A 20,977-nucleotide genomic window follows, 5' to 3' on the forward strand; every position below is an offset into this window, starting at 1 on the left:
GCCTTGAAAGGGAAGTCTTGCCAAAGAAACCTTTGGAAGTGGAATCACCAGCCCATTGTCTAATCCAGAGCATTCTGTGGACAGAAATGGAAAACGCCAAACCCCACATAAGACATATAAAGCGGCAGTCGCATAAGCTGACCCAGCCAAAAGAAGTTGAGGAGGAGAATCTACAGCCTCACTCTCCAAGGTGAAACAGGCGCATGTGACAACAGGTGCCACCAAAGCAGCCTGAAAGCCCAACGCAGCTCCATGAAAAAGCCTCTGAAAGAATCATAGCACTTTCCCTGGGTAGAGATGTGCAGTTAGGCACCTGAATAACCAAAGAATCAACTCTAGGCTGATCCAGAACCTGCAGGCACTCCAGTGCCAAACGGTACAAGCGAGACAGAGTCCTTGCTAACATAAGAGAACATTCCAGATAGTCACATTGCTCTATTAAAATGCTCATATCAGGGTGCGAGGGAAAGGTGGAAGATTCGAGCACATACCACAAAGCCAGGAGGAAGAAGAGGATGGAGCCAGCTGAGGGATCAAATGCAATTCCTGCAAAGTCTCAGAATCAAGATATGGCAAAGCTGAAGACTGAAATAAGCACAGAACTGTAGTATTAACCTGAAGAATCCAAAGAACCAGCATACAGTCCCTGGTACCCTGTTCTTGGAAGCGCACAGAACTGTAGTATTAACCTGAAGAATCCAAAGAACCAGCATACAGTCCCTGGTACCCTGTTCTTGGAAGCACTGCACCTTGAAATAAGGGGTCATCAGCATAAAGACCAGGGACAATGGCTGCTTGAGACAAGGACATGCCCAGAGAAGCAATGGCACTAGGAGACACAGTGTATTCAGAGTGGGACTGCACAGGGGAAAAATGCCTCCTTTGAATTATTATTTTTTTTTTTTTACAACTATTTCAGAAAGTCTCCGGCTCCATGGGCACAGTCACCCTCTGATGACTTATATGGCCCACAGCTGTACACATGGAAATACAAGCCAGGCCGAACCCCAAAAATAAAGAAGGCTGCCTCTCCGGGTCAGCCGAGCATTTTGTCACCTACTTGACCAGGGGAGAGGTTAAGTTTTTTGCTGCCACCCCTCCCGGCTGCACATGTGGCACATTGTGTCAGACCGCTCCTGAAGCGCCTAATTTGTGCAATCCTAGCAAAATTTCACATTAGGAGACTCTAAGGATTCCATCCCAACAAGATTTGAGGCAAAAATTGCCATTTAGGAGAAGCAGGGAACTTTTGAAAAAAAGATTGTTAAAAATCCAAGATGGCCACCACTGTGAAATTTGTGCAAAAATTGCAAAAACTTCTATACTTAGCAAAGTTTAAAAAACGGTGATTTTAGGATTTTTCAGGTGGGGGAACACAGGGGGACATGCAGAAACCTTGGAAACCCCAATTTTCAGACCTCCCCCGAATCACCTCACAGGCTGCGACAGCCTATACTCACCGTTTGTGGATCTGTGCTGCAGCCTGCTTCAGTTCTCTTACAGTAGCTGGATTAGAGAATCACTGTTGGGAATGGCTTTATGAAGCTGATCTTTAGGCTGCCAGTCAGACCCCATGCCTGACTGCACTTCCACCCCTGCGGACCAATATATGCACACTAGACTAGAAGACACAGCCAGCACCCTGTGAGACACCGCCGAGCCTCCTCAGGGCGCCTAATAGCCTGTGCTTGACCCCTGCTTAACAACTTCAGGGATGGCCCTGAGTTCTAAAGAAACTAAGAAAGCTGGCCAACAGGTACCCACTGGATTGGCCTGTCAGCTACAGATATAAGTCTGTATTCTCAATGCAGCCACAGCAAAAGGAACACATTGAGCACAAGAATCCCGAAGTAAAAAGGATTTAAAACACTGAATAAAATAAAGTATGGAGAGCAGAACGAACACATTCCTGCAGGTACACGTGCAGAAGGGAAAAACCATAGGTGGAACTAAGGAGCTCAGTGACAAACAGAAAAGGTACAGATAAAAATCCAAACTGGCGTCCTTTATATGGCACGCGACCATGAGGACACTACCCACTTGTCTAGAATGCCTCACCTATTACACTGGAAGATTCTTTAATTCCATTTGACATTTTTAACATTCTTCCCTAAACACCGGCGACGCTCATGTTTATTATTTCAATTATGGCATTTTCAATGCATTGACACAACTGTACATCAGGATCCATGCTTTCAAGTTCCTTCATTCTATCTGTAGAAGATTTTGTATCCTTATGTATTCCAGACCATTCTACTGGCTTCTCTTTCAATTGCTGGAGACCTAAAAAGTTCAACAAAGAGTAATGAACAGCCTTCCAAACGAGATGCAATCAACATCAATTTAAAAGAATTTAAACTTTCTTTGAAGACATTATTTGAGACCGCCTATGGGATCCAATGTAAGAAATACTGTTGATGTCACTTTAAAGAACAAGGTATATACTTGTACATAAGGTTTAATTATTATTTGAACAGACTCAAATATAAATAGTATAAAAGACTGAAGACAAGCTTTAGAAGACAAGTAATGCTTGCTTATTTGTTAGAATTTTTTATTGTGGAATGTTATTTGTATTTATTTATTTATACCCTGTTTTTCCCCAAGGCGGGTCACAATAGAACACATACACAAACAGAATCACGTACAAGTTAAACATGAACAGTGATAATGTAAAACCTCCTAAAATTACAACAAGGCTACCAGCGCCTCACATCAAAAAACTATCAAATCCCATATTTCATTTTACAGAAGAGGTATTTCTTCAACATTTTCTTAAAAACTACTCAAACTTGATTGCTGTCATAAATATATCGGAAGCTTATTCCACACCCGAAGACACACACATGAAAATATGCTAGCTCTAAACACAGCTAGCCGCAGCTTACTGTCGGAATATGTAGGTCATCATGAGTCACCAAGCGCAACATGCACTGTGGTTTGTATGGCAGAATGCTATCCATCAAATGTTTCGGTGCCTTATTGTGTATAAAAGATGCACCATGACCAGTAATTTATAAAGGATTCAATGTTCTAATTTTAACCAATACAAAGATATATAGCATTCATCCAAATATCTTAACCCCTCCTCTTTTACCTCCAGAAGATTCACCTACCTTCAGATAACCTTCCCCCAAATTACCCACCTTAACACCTTCCAATTAAACAAATACCATAAATAGATTGTAACCTACCCTCTCTAACTGAATTCCATATGTATTTTTCATACAGTTCTTCACAGTCAGTTTAATTTCCATCCTATAAATTCACATAGAATTTTTCTTTTTTCAACCATCTTTATTTTCTCTTCTTTATTAATTTCCAGGTACTTTAGTTAGATTGTGAGCCTTCGGGACAGTAAGGGAATTTTTTAAGTACCTTCTTACTTCTCATTTATAATCTTAATGTATATTTTCTTCAAACCGCTTAGAACCTAACCATGCGTCAGAGGGAACGTGCTACCGAGGCTGGAGAGCGGCCTGCGAGGTTTGCTAAAGCCGTCCACCATCGCAGGCTGCTCTTTACAGGAGGATTAGCAGCTGAGAGGAGCCGCCGCCGGCACTTTTAAAAGCTTAAAACAAAAATCTTCGGCCGCAGAAGGCCAGCCCGCGGGAAGGGAAGGGGGAGGGGCCAAACGGAGCAGGCCAGATCGCAGGGAGGGGCTGAAACGGAGCAGGACAGCTCAGGTAAGAGAAGGGAATTGCTTCAGCAGGGACCTGGAGGGGAAGGGAAATATCACTGCTGCTTCTGCAAAGGAAAGTGGGGTGGGGGAGAACAGGGAATGGGGGGTGGGGGAAAATGCTGCTACAACTTCACAGGGACCTGGAGGGGAAGGGATATACCGCTGCTGCTTCTGCAAAGGAAAGTGTGGGGGGGAGAGAAGGGAATGGGGGGTGGGGGAAAATGCTGCTACTACTTCACAGGATCTGGAGGGGAAGGGAAATATCACTGCTGCTTCTGCAAAGGAAAGTGGGGGGGGGGGAGAGAAGGGAATGGGGGTGGGGGAAAATGCTGCTACTACTTCACAGGGACCTGGAGGGGAAGGGAAATACACTGCTGCTTCTGCAAAGGAAAGTGGGGGGAGGGGAGAAAAGGGGGTGGGGGAAAATGCTGCTACTACTTCACAGGATCTGGAGGGGAAGGGAAATATCACTGCTGCTTCTGCAAAGGAAAGTGGGGGGGAGAGAAGGGGGTGGGGGGAAAATGCGGGGAAAATGCTGCTACTACTTCACAGGGACCTGGAGGGGAAGGGAAATACCGCTGCTGCTTCTGCAAAGGAAAGTGTGTGTGGGGGGGGGGGAGAGAGACAGAAAGAAAGACAGATAGACAAAAGAAGGCCAGGGAGAGAGACAGACAGAAAAAAAGACAGACAGGGAACCAGAGAGACAGACAGAAAGAAAGACAGACAGACAAAGGGTGCCAGGGAGAGAGAGAGAAAAATAGCAGGAGGGAGAGAGACATAAATAAAGGAAGACAGACAAGCATATATTCTAGCACCCGTTAATGTAACGGGCTTAAACACTAGTATATATATATATATATATATATATATATATATATATATATATATATATATATATATATATATATAGCATTCAGCATTACTACTGTATAATTAAAAAGATAGGCTTGGTTCCTAGTATAGTATTCTTAGGGTTCTACCCTTCAAGCACAATTTTCCAACACATATATACAGAACACGGAACTTGTAACCTTTACAGATAAACTAGAAGACTATGTCTCTAATGAGCAGATCCCAGTTACCTTACACTGGTTTCTTGCTTCTCTCATAGACCTCAAATTTGCAGAATTGTTTTTTTTCTTTACAGCAAGAGGTCATACAAATCCAAGTATGCCTCCCTCTCATTACTCAGCCTGCACTATACCAAAGCAGTGTTAGGAATTTTCATCTCTCTCTCTTCTGCTTTTCAGCCAAGGTAAAAAAGCTTAGACTTACGTGCAATACTTGGATCAATATCTCTAGTCTGAGTGGCAACATCAGAGGCACAGACTTGCCCTATCTGTATCAGGAGTGACATGATATCTTCGTACAGTGGAGGGAAGGCTTGGCAGAACGACACCAAACAAGGCAATGTTGGCATAAAAAACGTGTAACGTTTCACTTTGGTTAATACTAAAAAATAAATAGAAAACTGTAAGTCCAATCTTCCCTGGCCAGAAAAGTGCTTGGTCTGCTGATAGTGGTGCAGTAGCATTTTTTTACCTGTTAGCAATGTTCCCATCACGTTGATGGCTAGGCGAGCCACGCTGAGAGATTTTGGCAATGCATACTGAATACACAAATAAGAAAGAAGCTGGATGGCAAATTTCTGGGGGAAAGGAAAACAAATATCAGTTATGTCCACTTTCATTTTTAAAACATTTAGGGAGAAATACTCAAAGTATGTTACCCCTTGTGAAAAAAGGGTATGAAAAGGTCAGGGTAGTTTAAGCAGTTTTAGAGATTAGATTATTATTAGTAGTTTAATTTATGAATACTTCTATTCTGCCTATACCAAAGTGGATTACATGCACAATAATAAAACAAACTGTACAAACATCAAAGCATCGCTTCTAAAAATCAGTTCCAAAACAATGAGTCAGGAAACCACATCATACAGATGATGTTTCATCAGTTTCTTTAAAAAGTGCAGATCCTGCTGTTGTTTTATAAACAGTCTGTTCCATTCCAAATGACTAGCATATGAAAAGAAGCATTACTGTCTCACATCCAATTGTACCCGTTTTAAGTTGGCTCTACTGGTCCTTTAGTATGAGAAGAGTACAAATTTCTAGACAGGACAGAAACAATTATGGAAATACCAAGCATCATCATGATGCAGACTATATGAGCCATCAACAGAAACTTGTACTTAATGTGATATGCAAAGATTCTGATATTTCCTCAGCCCCTCCCCCTTTGTGCCCACATTTTGCATACTTCTGTTATTGTCCTTACATGGAGGAAATCTTGAAATGCATGTTCTCTGTTAAGCAAGGGAATGCAATAACTTTTCCTGGTGATACCACTCTAATGATCCAGGCTCTGACATTAGCTCTACCAAAGCCCAGATTTTTTACAAGCAGGCTGAGGGGGATTTCCATACTGGTACAGCTACCTCTTAACTCTTCAGACTTACTCAGCCTAGTCACATGTATTCTGATCTCCTCCTCACCTATTAAAAAGAGACAACAGGATATTGGGAGGTAGGATGTGTCGATTTTGGAGATGTCAATTTTAAAAAGCACTAGTGAAAAAAATGGTACAATTTCATGTTGAAAATCAACAGCTACCTTTAAATTTTGTGTAATGTGTTATTTACCTATCTAGAATTTTTTTTAAAAATTTATCCATTTATTCTTATACATCATACGTTATGAATGAAAATAAAGATTTTTCCACATTTTAACAACAAAGGAAATATAGAATTAGGTCTACGGAGCTCAAAACTTGAAATTGTTCAGTCTTTTATAGTCCATATATGGGGGGGGGAGACAATTCACATTTAGAGAGAATAATAGAAAAGAAATTGTTTTCATTTATAAATCAAATTCGTAGTGTTACATCTTCTAAGTTACATAGACCTATTTATCTGGGGAATTGCCTCATACTGAGGCATTAGACAATAATACTCCCTTTCCTTCAAGAAAGAATTGCAACTGGGAGGGTTAAAAAAAATATATAGGAATTTTGATCCAGTTGGATCATACACTTGCGTGGATATCTTAATTGAATTTTGTTCCCAGGGCAATCACATGTTGCCTTAATTCAAGGAACCTCTTTCTCCTGGTCTGAGTTGTTTTCGAGATGTCTGGAAACATACTAATCTTACTTTCTAAGGAGGTCACTTCTTTAAGCCTAAAAAATAGTCTTAGAAGTGCCTCCTTCTCCTGCTGGAAAACAAATATCACCAGAAGAGTCAAACGACATACAACCTCCATCTCCGAGGTTTCCAGAATATTAGTTATATTCAAAGGACTTGGGGATTCAGACAAGTCCAACGAAGGAGGGGTCTGCTTTTTTGAAGTTGACAAGAAATATATTTTATGAAAAGGAGGAAGTCCATTCTCAGGGTACTTAAATACTTCCTTCAAAAATTTGTAAAAACAGATCTTTTGCAGACATTGTCAGCGTTTTAGGAAAGTTCAAAATCCTAAGATTCAACATTTTAGTGAAATTTTCAAAGTTTTCTACTTTCCTAGCAAACAATAGTCTGTCTTGAATGGAAGATTGAAAGGATTGTAACTCTTGGACCACCTGGTCCAAATGGTCAACTTTATCTCTGTGAGCTTTAGCTTCTTCTTCTACTTTATCCAATCTTTGAGCCAAGGTATTAACCCGGGAAAGGGCTCCAGCCGTCCAAATAGACTCCAGAGTAAACTCACCAGGTCTTACCAATGGAGGGACGGTAGAAATCTGTCCCTCACTTGCTGACATTTCCAGCACCTTCTCTGAAATCGATGTTCCAGCCGCTTCAGGTTGAGGGATTGGCGAGCCAACAAGCTCCATAGGCAACGCTGTGTTCCGTCCCTGCAGAACTCCCGAAATCTTCCAATCTCGCGGTTGAAGAGGAGGGGCAGGTCCAGCAGGGCTAGATGCTAATATGCCTCCGATGCACGTATATGGAAGCATCTGTGTCACTGCGATATATCTGTGTCGACATGGTTGAAACACCAGTGCAGAAGGAATGCATCAAACAAACTAGATGCTAATATGCCTCCAATGCACGTAGATGGAAGCATCTATGGCAATGCGATACATCTGCGTTAACATGGTTGAAACATCGGTACAGAAGGCATGCATCAAAAAGACTCAATGCTAATATGCCACCGATGAAGGTATAGATGTCTACTGGTACTGGCAAGTCCCAGTTGCTGGAAATCTGACTCTAGATCTATATGTTGAAATAAACAAAAGAAGAAAAATTTTGACATTAATCAATAGTATTTATCTTCTAATCTATAGCCCCAGAGACAGACACAATCGGCAAGGGCGAGCCAAGTTAGAGTAGAAACAAGGTTGAAAATCCATTGATGATCACAGTATGAAGCAAGGATGAAGTTTGCGTGAGGGTCGTTGAACTTCGAAAGAAGGTTTTTTTGTTGGTTATTTTTTAATATCAATAAATTTTTATTGAAAAAAAACCCACAGAAACCAACTAAGTTCACAAACAGGACCATCCATCACTAAACAATAGCCACAATAAAAACACAAGGTCCACCACCCACAGCATTCCCACCAAATAACCCCCAACTGTCAATTCAACTCACATCACATACCCCCCAACCCCAAACCTTCCATCCATCCCCCACTCCAAAAGAAGACATCCAGTACCCCCAACCCGAAAATCCACCAATAATCAACCCCTAAGTTTGCCAAAAATCAAATCCCAATCCCTATGATGCATATCAAAATAGCCATGCTGTTTAGCAGTTACACATTCCATATGAAGTAAAGAACCCACCCGGTCCTTCCATTCCCCTTCCGAAGGTACCCAGGTCTGTTTCCAATAAGAAGCTAGCAAGCATTTGGCAGCAGAAAGACCCATACGGAGTATGCAGAATTATTGTACTGCATTAAGACCTCTTGTAATTCGCTGAATGTCCAGCCTTCTTACTATGTTAACCGCCTAGAAGTCGCCTGACTATGGCGGTATAGAAAAATAAAGTTATTATTATTAGTTTCCTACGCCACCAGACATCTCTCAAATTGGTAAGACCTAATAAACAAGTCTGTGGAGTAAGCGAAACCATCTCCCCCCAACCAAGCAGTCAAGCAGCCAGTAATCATAACCCAATAGGGTTGAAACTTAACACAATCCCACCATACTTGAAAAAAGTACCTCCTCCCTCCCCACATCAGGTACATTAGGAAACAACATGTAAACGAGCAGGAGTATAATACCAACGAGATACTATTTTATATGCATTTTCCTGAATCAACACACACACTGACGCTTTATGTATCTCAGAACAAATTATGTCCCACTGGCCCTCTGTCAGGCAGGCCCCCAAATCTGCCTTCCACTTACCCCTAAAGGAAAAAATAGGTTTAGTCCAGCCCCTAAGAAAAGAATACAGTACTGAAATTGGATGGGGTACCCTACCTAAAAATAACCATAAATTTTCCACTTGCTCCTGACCACCCTGAGAATCTACCAACCACCCCTGGGCTTGGATATAATGTATAAGTTGTAAATAGGGAAAATAAATCACCAGGTGACAAAGAATACCTCCTCTGCAAGGTAACAAAAGGAATAATTTCATTACCCTGCATTACATCCCTAAATACCCGAATATCCCTCCTCTCCTACCTAGCAAAAATCCCAGAAGAGCCTCCCACTGCAAAGGTAGGTTCTCGTCGTATACCTGCCAAAGTGAGGTCCCCGTCCCCCACCCCCAAGAAGTTTGTTTTTAAATAAAGTCCAAAATTTCTGCCTACTATTCTTCTTCACTGATTTCTAAAAGTAAAGAAGAGAAGAAACTGAAATATTTGAGAAAGTTCGTTAAAAAATTTAAACAAGAAGGCAATTTGACAGAGAATACGTCTTCACTCCGCGTAAAATGAAAAACTGACAACCTCACAAGCTGGTGTTGGGCAGGAAGGCATGTGTGATGCGGGCAGTCTAAAAACTTGATAAAGCTTAAAGTGATACTACATTTTTCACTGTTCGTATCAGGACTCCATTGATGATGTCACCCACATGTGAGAATATGCTGCCTGCTTAAGGATAAAGGAGAAATTAGGTTCTTACCTGCTAATTTACTTTCTTTTAGCTTCTCCAGACCAGTAGAGGTTAATCTTTACGAATGGGTATATATCCAATCATGACCAGCAGGTGGAGACTGAAAACAAAACTGTGGGACAGTATATAATATACTCCCTTCTCTATTTACATCAGTCTGCCGAATAGCCAAGCAGAACTAAGAACTGGAAAACAGAAAGAAAACAATACTCCGAACAGGAGTAACAAATAACATACCCAAATGCTGTTGGAAAATGCAGAGGAGAAATACCAGAAGGAAAATGTCCCCACAGCTCGCCAGCTAAGCCAGCCGAGCCACAGCCGCTGTTCTTTAATTCTCCCCGGCCCTAGAAAAATACTAGAACCCGCAGCAAAAAACAAAAACTGCCCGCGAAACAGCCCCAACAACAACAACAACAGACAGGGTGGGGACCTCTACTGGTCTGGAGAAGCTAAAAGAAAGTAAATTAGCAGGTAAGAACCTAATTTCTCCTTCTTTAGCACTCTCCAGACCAGTAGAGGTTAATCTTTACGAATGGGACGTACCAAAGCAGTCCCTCACAAGGGCGGGACCCCCGAAGGGCTGACACCAGAACACACACACCGAACACCGCGTCCTGACGCGCCAGAACATCTACCCGAAAGAGTCTGACAAAGGAATACAAGGAAGACCAAACCGCAGCCTTACAAATGTCCACTGGAGGCACGAGCGACGACTCAGCCCAAGAAGCCGCCTGACCCCGAGTAGAATGAGCTTTGAGAAACTCCGGAACGGGCTGCTGCCCCAGAAGAGAAGCGGAAGCAATAGTCTCCTTGATCTAGCATGCAATAGTAGCCCTAGAAGCGCCAGCCCCCCTAAGAGGACCAGTCAGAAGGACAAAGAGATGATTTTATTTCCTGATCTCCTGGGTCCGTTGCACATAAGAGCGAAGGACCCGACCAACATCCAACTTGCTCAGCTGTCTTTGCTCAGAAGAGCCCTCCCAACTACCCAAGACTGGGAGGACCACAGATTGATTGACATGAAAAGGAAAAACTACTTTCGGCAGAAAAGGAAGGAACAGGCCTCAAGACAACCTGCTCCCTAGAAAACTCCAAGAAGGGAGCCCTACAAGAGAAAACCTGTAGCTCAGAAACACGCCTAGCGGAAGAAATGTCCACCAAAAAGACTGTCTTCAGAGTAAGGTCCTTCAAAGAGCAGCCGCCCAACGGTTCGAAGGGCGGGTGCATCAGAATAGAGAAAACCAGACTGAGATTCCAAGAGGGAATAGAGGACCGCACGGGAGGCCTGAGCACCTTGGCCGCCCACAAAAAGCGAATCACATCAGGAATGGCTGTCAAACGCTGACCCGTCACAAACCCCCGAAAGGCTGACAAGGCCACAAGCTGAACCCGGAGAGAAGCCGAAGCCAGGCCTCTATCCAGGCCATCTTGCAAGAACTCTAGGATCTTAGGCACAGAAACGCGAAGAGAGACCACTCCCCGCACCTGGCACCACCCCTCAAAGAAGTGCCAAATCCACACAGAAGCCTGAGAGGTAGAAAGCCTCCAGGACCCCAAGAGTGTAGAAATCACCCTATCTGAATACCCCTTCTTACCAAGGCGACCCCTTTCAAAAGCCAAGCCGTAAGACAGAAGGGAGACGGGTCGAACATGGGAATGGGACCCTGCGTCAGAAGGTCGTCCAAGGGAGGCAGAGGAAGAGGATCCGCCACCAGAGTGTCACCAGATCTGCGTATCACGGATGCCGAGGCCAATCTGGAGCCACCAGAACCACCAGACCCGGATGGCGAACAATGCGGAGAAGAACTCTGCCCACTAATGGCCACGGAGGGAACATGCACAACAGCCCCTCTGTTGGCCATGGTTGAACCAGAGCATCCAGACCCTCGGCCAGTCCATCCCTGTGATGACTGAAGTAGCGAAACACCTCGGCATTGCCACTCGTGGCCGTCAGGTCCATCAGGGACTGACCCCAAGCCTGCATTATCAACTGAAAAGCCACAGGGCTGAGACACCACTCTCTGTGATCTAAGATGTGACTGAGGAAGTTCGCCTGAACATTCTCCACCCCGGCCATGTGAGAGGCCGAGAGGTCCAGAAGGCGTGACTCCGCCCCAAAGCATGAGCCGAGCCGCCTCCTCTGCCACCTGAGCGCTCTTGGTGCCTCAACGATTGACATAAGCCACTGCTGTGGCATTGTCAGACAGAACTCTGACCGACTTGCCCATCAAGAGGGAGCGGAAGGCTAACAGCGCCAGAGGGACGGCTCTGGTCTCCAACATGTTGATCGACCAGGACGCCTCCTCCATGGACCAGGTGCCCTGAGCTGAGTGACCTAGACACTGAGCCCCCCCAACCGAGGAGACTGGCATCCGTGAGAAGCACCGTCCACTGCGATAGATCCAGACTCATCCTCTGGACCAGATGAGAGGTCTGGAGCCATCAAAGAAGACTGCAGCGCGCCAAGCCTCGCAGAGGGACAGGGACCTCCAAACTGAGCCTCTGGGGTGAGCAGAGCATACTGAAGAGACACATGTGGGCCCGCGCCCACCTCACAACATCCAGGAACGCTGCCATCGACCCCAAGACTTGGAGGAAATCCTGCGCCCGAGGACACCGGGACGCCAAAAGAAGGCGAATCTGAGATTGCAATTTGCTTACCCAGGCCTCTGGAAGGAAGACCTTCCCCAAGGAGGTGTCGAACTGAACCCCAAGGTACTCCAGATGCTGAGCGGGGACCAACCGACTCTTGGAAAGGTTGACCACCCAGCCCAGTGACCGGAGAAACTCAACCACCCGAGCCGTAACTCGGGCGCTCTCCTGCAACGACTTCGCCCGAAACAACCAGTCATCCCAGAAGGGGTGCACCAGAATGCCCTCTGACTGCAATGCTGCCGTGACGACCACCATCAACTTGGCGAACGTCCGGGGAGTCGTGGTCAGGCCCAAGGGAAGCACACAGAACTGATAGTGCAGACCCAATATCGCAAAGCAAAGAAAGATGAGGAGAGGCCCGAATGGAAACAGGCAAGTAGGCCTCCGCCAGAGCGAGAGAAGTCAGGAACTCCCCCGGCTGAACCGCCAGAAGGACAGACTGCAGTGTGTCCATGCGAATAAAAGGGAATTCTGAGAGTCCTGTTGACCTCAGTTTAAACCAAGGATAGGCCGAAAGGTCCCCTCCCTTTAGGGCCCCATAAAGGAAATGGCTTACCAGCCGATACCACACTCCTGAGGGGACACTGGACAACTGCTTTGAGATCTAGCAAGCGCTGAAGGGTCTGGCGAAAGGCTAGCGTCTCCCATGCCACCTGACATGGAGAGGCTAGATATGATCCGGCAGAGAGCGGGCAAAATTCAAGTACATAACCGTCTCGCACTACCACCAGGACCCACTGATCGGACGTGATCTTGGCCCACTTGGGAAACAAGTTGCGAAGCCGGGCACCCACGGGAACCAAAGGGGGCGCCGGCAAAGAGACATTGCGCAGGACGGGCAGCAGGGGAACCGGGGGGGCACCCCCCGACAGGCCCCCTGAAAAGACTGCATGCGCTAAGCCAACCGACCCCGGGGAAAAACCGGAAGCCTGGAAAGAAGCAGTCCCATGCCCCAGGCGAAACTTGCGAAATTCCCGCAGACGCCCCCGGGCAATGCCAACCCGAGATGCCGGGCGGGCACGGTTCTCAGGCAGACGGGGCACCTCAGAGTCCGTCAGAGTCTGAACCACCGGATCTAAGTCCTCTCTAAACAAAAAACAACCCCCGAAAGGGAAATTTTGGGAAGTTCAGTTTTGTATGCGGCAACCGCCGACCAAGCGCGAAGCCACAAGGTACAGCGTGCAGCCACCAAAAGTCCCAGACTTAGCAGCACCAAGTCAAAAAGAATAACCGAGAGGAACGAGGCAGTCATCTCAAACTTCACCACCTCCTGATCCACTAAGGACCAGTCATCAGACTCACGATCCAGGACATGCTCAGACCACCGAAACACGGTGCGAGCCACCAGCCCCACACAAATAGCCGCCTGGACCCCCAAGGCAGAGACATCAAAATTATACTTAAGAAGTGTCTCTAACGTACGCTCCTCAGAGACCCTAAGAGCAGAACCGTCCATAACAGGCACGGTATGCCGCTTAGGAAGTGCCGAGACCACCGCGTCACCCATTGGCGAAATTAAGGTAGCCCTATCCCCCTCTGGGATGGGATACCCATGAGCCAAGGCGCACACCAAACGAAACGGCGCCCGTAGGCCACTGCGCCAACACAAAATCCCGAAAATCCTGACACACAGGAAAAGAGCGGGAAACAGGACAGACCCCCTGAAGCAGAGGGGCCCCCATACGCGGGGTCTCCGGTGGCGCAACTTCAAAAATGCAGCACCAAGGAGACCTGCTACATCAGGTCTAAAAGCTCATCCCTCTGAATAAAAAGCGCACCACAGACGCATCTGCTCTGGAAGACAGGAAACCCGCCGCCCCGCTGCCAGCGGGCGTCCCCTCTAGAGGATCCTGGAAGCCCGCCAAAGCAGCCAGGTCCTCAACCATGCCAACACGCTCCTCCGACCACCAATTCGCAATCCAAGCCCCCCCGCGGGCGCTTGGATGAGGGAGGAGGAAGAGGGGACGCCAAACGAAAAGAGGGAGGCAAAGCCATAGGGGGTGTGGAGGGAAACCACCCCCGAAACCCCCCAGGTGCACGTGGGACCCCCAATTGTCTGCACAAAGAAAGAAATTAAATTGGGGACGAAAAACCCCTGGGGGTCCCCAGGGACTCCCTGCCCCAGCAGGGGTCCCTGCTGAAACCTGCCCCTGTGTTTGCAATACAGGGGGAAGGTCACCTGAGGTTGCAGACAAAATGGAGGGGCCAGAGAGAGAAAATGGCGAAGTTCCCGCCAAAAATGCTCCCTCCATGGCCTGTAGCGGCTGAGAAGGCTGAACAGTCCCAGCCGCTAAAACAGGCAAGTTGGCATCAGCTGTCAAAAAATCAGCTAAGAGGGAATCCTTCGGGGAATCCCTCCGTGGGCGGTTGGGGGAGACCGGGCTTCCCCACTGCTCCCAGCCGACTCGCGAGGCACCATCGGCGGGGAGCTCTGGGCGCCTGCAGCCGCTGCCGACGGAGCTCCACCACCTCACCGGGCCAAACTACCGATTTCAGTCCGGCCGCGAGTGCCTCGCGGCTGGACCTAATTGTGTCGCACTCCCCCGGAGAAGGGCACAATTGCTCCATTCGCGACCTAGCTAGAAACAAAGTGCCAGTTAGAAGAAAAAATGCAGTAAAAAGCATTAAACTGACAGGGAAGCAACCCTGCAGACCGGCACTACCTCAGGATTTTTTTTTTTTTTTTTTACAGAACAGACTCCACAGGCTCTCGAAGCAATATGCCTTGCTTGATTTAGGGGGCAAGGCTTACTGCTGAGGCTCCTCTAAAAAAATGTGGGGAGGTGGAGGAAGTGGAGGGAGGGACCCCGCTCGAGACCCGCCGGGTTTGACACCCCCGAGGTCGGACGGACCCCCAAACAGGGCCCGCCCAAGCTCCGTCCGGCCAAAAACAGGGACTAGAAACCCCCTAAACAAATTCCAACAGCCCTACCAAGGGAGATGGGTACAGATCACTCAACACCTGCTGGAGACTGATGTAAATAGAGAAGGAAGTATATTATATACTGTCCCACAGTTTTGTTTTCAGTCTCCACCTGCTGGTCATGATTGGATATATACCCATTCGTAAAGATTAACCTCTACTGGTCTGGAGAGTGCTAAAGAAAGGAAATTTACTCAATTTAGCCTTAGACGCTGCATCCGCGGACCAACCCCAAAGCCACAGGGTATGGCGAATAGCCAATCCGAGAGCCATAGGCTTGGCCGAAGTCCATAACAGATCTTACATGGCATCCGAGAGATAAGAAGCGCCCAGCTCAATTTTAGCAACTTCCTGATCCAAGGACCAGTCATCAGACTCCTGGTCAAGAACTCGCTCGGCCCACCGGAAACAAGCCCAGGCTACCAAACCACCAAAATAACTATGTCAAAACTTTACTTAAGCAGAGACTCCAACTTACGATCCAGCGAATCCTGCAAGGCTGAACTGCCTTCAACCAGCACTGTATGTCTATGTGCAATAGTTTAGACCACTGCATCAACCACAGGCTTAAAGGTATAGAGCCAAGCCAAGCCATGTCACTCCTCTATTTAAAGAGGCTCATTGGCTCCCCGTCACTCATCGGATACTTTATAAAATCATACTACTTACTTTCAAAATCAAACACTCTCACCTGCCCCTATTTCTTGATAAACTTTTAATCCCCCAAAGTTCTTCTCGTTCCTTAAGATCATCTGATCAAAAACTCCTCTTCATTCCTTCTCTAAAAGAATCCTTTTACACCAGGAATACTAACTTCGCCATAACTGCACCCACATTATGGAACTCTCTCCCCCAATTTCTTCGGGACGAAACCCAATTACCAAAATTTAAGACTATTCTTAAAACTTATCTATTTAAAGACGCCTATGCCAAATCTTAATCTTTTCCTCGTCTACTTGTCGATTTCTTTTTCAATCTTATTATCATCCTCAGAGTATATCACTCTTACCAGGCACCCCCGTCCCCTGTGTTATATCCCTTCCCTCTATCTCATTTCTCCTAAGATTATGTAACTTTTTCCCAACCTTCCCACTTATCCTCACTGTCAGGTTTGTCCATACGTTTTAAATGTTTCTATTTTTCTCACTAATCTCTCTAAACACATTTAAATATTTCTTTCTTTCCTATCTAAATTTTATTGTTAACCGGTCAGATATTTGTTTTATGATCGGGGTATAAAAAACCAATAAACTTGAAACTTGACTGTGCCAAACCAAAAGACGTGTCCAGTGTCTTCCACTGTGCGTGGACTACATCCCGAATATCTTGATGCACAGGAAAAGAACAAGAGGCCGACTGTATCCCCCGAAGTAGGGGGTACACCACACGCAGGGGCTCCTTTGCTTATTCCTCAAAGCACAAAACTGATAAAACCTGAAGAATAAATTCCTGTAGCTCTTCCCGGTGAAAAATGCTCACCACCGATACATTCTCGCCAACCAGTGTCTCTGAAAAACACATGTCTACATCATCCGCCCAGAGAGGATCGGGAGGGGGGGGGGTTCCAAGTCCACATCAAGCAAAAACGCATCTGTAAACCAAAAAATCCTCATTCCATGAGACCCGTGGCCGCTTGGATGGGGGGGGGGGAAACGAGGGTGGACGTGGAAGGCAACCCCCCCTGAAAAACCAGAGACCTCTGGGGAAGAAACAGGACCCCTGGCCGCCTGAAAATTAGCCCTGTACATGGCTAAAACAAAATCAGGGGGCAAACACCATTGCCAAAGCAGGAGACATAGCAGAAACCTGTTCCTGTCTCTCTAAGACCGGGGGAGGGGGAGGAGGTCACCTGAGGCTACAGGCAAGATGGCAGAGCTTCCCGCCAAAAAAACCATTGGAAAAAACCCTCCCCCAAGGCCTGAACAAACACAGCCGCTAAAGCAGGCAAGCCGGCAGCAGTGAAAAGGGAGTTCCAAGAACTATCCGCAGTAAAGGAAACCTTATTTCCCTGACTGTCAGGGACACGAGGGACACGAGGCAGACCTCAGCAGAGTTCTTCTCTTGTTGCAGCTTTTCTTTTTTTGCAGGGAGAAGAGCCGGAGAGGGCAGAGGGGAGGAAACCGAGCAGGTAGGCAGGCAAAAGGGCAGAAGCCACATCGGGGTCGCGGCGAGAGGTAGCTCCGCCCACCCCCGCGTCACAGGTCGGATCGGCGCCCGGGCTCCCCCCCCTTTAAGAGGAAGGGAGCCAACGGCGCGCGGCAAAGGCGCTCGCCTTAGCGAGGGCCGCCTTTGCGAAGGAGCCGAGAGAAGGAGCCAGGCGCCCAGGCTGCTCAGCAGCGAATTCAATCTTCAATCTTCTTAAATAACTTCTAAAAAAAAAAAAAAATTTTCTTATCCTTTCTTCTATACTCATTATTTCTTCTCTCTCTACCTCTCCACCTAGCTACACGTCGGGCGCACTCCAGCGCACTAACTTTAAATCACAAGGAAGGAAAAATGGAGGCAGCAGAAGGCCAGCGAAGCTTTCCAGTATACTGCATTGATTGTCACATGTATGACTACCTCCCTTCCAGGAGGCAGGCCTACATATGCAGTTGATGTCAGGAACTGGCTAGCCTAAAGAAGGAGGTCGGGAGACTGCAGATCAAAGTACAGGAGCTAGAGGGACTCCGCTCCATAGAGGAACAAAGGGATTTTGAACCAACTGAGGACACCACCAGAGAAAACCACATCAACGAACAGGTCAGAGAGCTCGAAAGATTCATCGAGGAGGCCTGCAAGATGGTAGAAACACAGGTTCACCCGCTCTTCAGAAGGGAACAAACGGATGGAGGACAGGACCCGCCAGGAGCCACCAGGACCCACCAGGAGCTGAGGAGAGGAACCTTGCGGAGGAACCATTCAGGAGGAGGAAGGATTGGAGGACCCAATCATCGACACAGACCTGAGACCCAGGAGGAAGCTGAGGAGAAGAAAATCTGCTATCGTTGTGGGAGACTCAATCCTGAGAGAGGTAGACAGTCACATAGCAGGGGGCAGAGCGGATCGCCTAGTGACATGTCTCCCAGGGGCGAGGACAAAGGACATCTCCGACAGAATCAAGAGAATCATGGAGGGAGCTGAGACGGAGGAAACAGCAGTGATAGTCCACGTCGGAACAAACGACGTCAGCAGAAGGAATTTCAACATGACTACACTGACCGAGCAGTTTAAGATCCTGGGGAGGAAGCTGAAGCTGAGGACAGGGAAGATAGCCTTTTCAGAGATCCTGCCAGTACCAAGGGCAGATGCGAGGAGGCAGACCGAGCTGCAAGCAATAAATGGATGGCTGAGGCGATGGTGTGAGGAGGAGGGTTTCCTCTTTGTACGGAACTGGTCAACCTTCATGGGGAAAAACAAGCTCTACAGGAGAGACAGACTGCATTTGAGCACGGCTGGGACGAGGATGCTGGCACGTAACATCCAGACCTGCATATACATGACTTTAAATTGATAACAAGGGGAAAGCCGATAGTCGATCTGACCTCGACACATCGGGCCACAGTATCGAGCAAGGATACTGAAACAGGAAATGAGACAAAATGGACACTTTTTGGACATAAACCCAAAGATGCAGTACAGGGACCCGAGAGGCAATTAGAGCTAAAGAGCACGACAAGGAGGAAACAGCCGGAACCAGAGGGCTATCAAAGAACAAAGAAGCGGGCAGAGGGCAGGATAGATACACCACAGGAGGCAGCCCGTGAGGAGACCAGCAGGAGCAACAAATCAAGAGTAAATCCAAAAGAAAAGGTAACAAACTGGGACTTAAATTGCCTATACACAAATGCTAGGAGCCTAAGGACTAAAATGGGGGAGCTAGAAGTTATAGCCAGAAATAAGGACCTAGACATAATAGGAATCACAGAGACATGGTGGTCAGAGGACAACAAATGGGATGTGACCCTGCCAGGGTACAAACTCTACAGGAGGGACAGGGCACACAAGAAGGGGAGAGGAATAGCACTGTATATAAAGGACTCCATTCCTTCATCCAGAACAGAAACAACAATAAGGGCAGACAGTTTGGAGTCACTATGGGTTAAGCTGACAGGAGGGGAAGGAGCTGACATCAAATTGGGACTGTACTATCGCCCACCAGGACAGCCAGAAGCAAACGACCTGGACCTGGAGGCCGAACTGAGGCAGGTGTGCAAAAGTGGAAGGGTGGTGGTTATGGGGGACTTCAACTATCCGGGAATAGACTGGGACATTGGACACTCAAATTGCACGAGAGAAACTAGATTCCTAGAGGCGACAAGGGACTGTTTCATGGAGCAGCTGGTCACGGAACCAACGCGAGGGGAGGCCACTCTAGACCTAATCCTCAACGGGCTAGAGGGACCCGCAAAGGAAGTGGAGGTACTAGCACCATTAGGGAACAGCGATCACAACATGATCAAGTACAAATTAAACATGGGAACACCAAAGGTGTAAAGAACCACAACGACAGCACTTAACTTCAGAAAAGGAAACTACAAGGACATGAGGAAAATGGTAGGAAAAAAGCTCAGAAACAGCTCAGGGAAGGTGAAGACCGTAAAGGAAGCCTGGACACTGCTCAAAGGCACAGTGCTCGAGGCACAAGATCTGTACGTCCCAAGGTTTAGGAAAGGGTGCAAAAAAAAAAATCGAACTAGAAACCCAGCATGGATAACAACTGCAGTTAAAAAGGCGATAAGCGACAAGAAATCATCCTTCAAGAAATGGAAAAAGAAACCAACAAAGGAAAACCAGGTAGAACACAAAGGACACCAGAAAAAATACCATCAAGAGGTCAAGAAAGCAAAGAGAGAATATGAGGAAAGACTGGCAGGAGAAGCAAGAAACTTCAAACCCTTCTTCAGGTATGTGAAAGGGAAACAACCAGCCAGAGAGGAAGTGGGACCACTGGACGACGGAGACAGGAAAGGAGCGATAAAGGAGGAAAAAGAGATAGCTGACAGGTTAAACAATTTCTTCTCGTCAGTCTTCACCAGAGAGGACACATCCAATATCCCAGAACCCGAGGTGATTATAAACGGAGAACACGACGAAAGACTGATACAAATAGAGGTAAGTAAAGAGGATGTCCTCAGACAGATAGACAGACTAAAGAGCGACAAATCACCGGGCCCGGACGGCATCCACCCAAGGGTACTAAAAGAACTGAGAAACGAAATAGCAGAGACACTTCGCCAAATATGTAACCTCTCCCTAAAAACTGGGGAGATCCCAGAGGACTGGAAAATAGCAAATGTCACGCCCATCTTCAAGAAGGGATCAAGGGGTGACCCAGGAAACTACAGGCCTGTGAGCTTGACCTCGGTTCCGGGAAAGATGATGGAAGCAATGGTAAAGGACGCAATCTGCGAACACATAGAAAACAATGGTCAACTGAAGGCGAGCCAGCATGGCTTCTGCAAGGGAAGGTCGTGCCTCACGAACTTGCTGTACTTCTTTGAGGGAATAAACAGCCAGATGGATAAGGGGGAATCCATAGACATCATTTACCTTGACTTCCAAAAAGCCTTCGACAAGGTACCTCACGAACGGCTACTTAAAAAGCTGTGGAACCACGGGGTGCAAGGGGATATCTACCGATGGATCAAACACTGGTTGGCAGGCAGGA

At 46.9% G+C, this 20,977-nt stretch overlaps 1 protein-coding gene across 5 annotated transcripts in view; it reads right to left on the reverse strand.

Moving 5' to 3' along the window:
- Window positions 1-853: 853 nt before the first annotated feature.
- The window catches only part of INTS2 (integrator complex subunit 2), a 136,130-nt gene continuing 116,006 nt past the window's right edge, over window positions 854-20,977 (reverse strand). For all 5 annotated transcript variants that reach the window (XM_033922796.1, XM_033922793.1, XM_033922795.1 and 2 more), the window contains 3 exons: window positions 5,225-5,330; window positions 4,958-5,134; window positions 854-2,283 (listed from right to left, as the gene is read on the reverse strand). In XM_033922796.1, the coding sequence (XP_033778687.1) occupies window positions 2,111-2,283; window positions 4,958-5,134; window positions 5,225-5,330 (456 nt within the window). In that variant the 3' untranslated portion in view covers window positions 854-2,110. The remainder of the gene's footprint in view (window positions 2,284-4,957; window positions 5,135-5,224; window positions 5,331-20,977) is intronic.

The sequence above is a fragment of the Geotrypetes seraphini genome, chromosome 15, assembly GCF_902459505.1.
Source record: "Geotrypetes seraphini chromosome 15, aGeoSer1.1, whole genome shotgun sequence".
Lineage (NCBI taxonomy): Eukaryota > Metazoa > Chordata > Amphibia > Gymnophiona > Dermophiidae > Geotrypetes > Geotrypetes seraphini.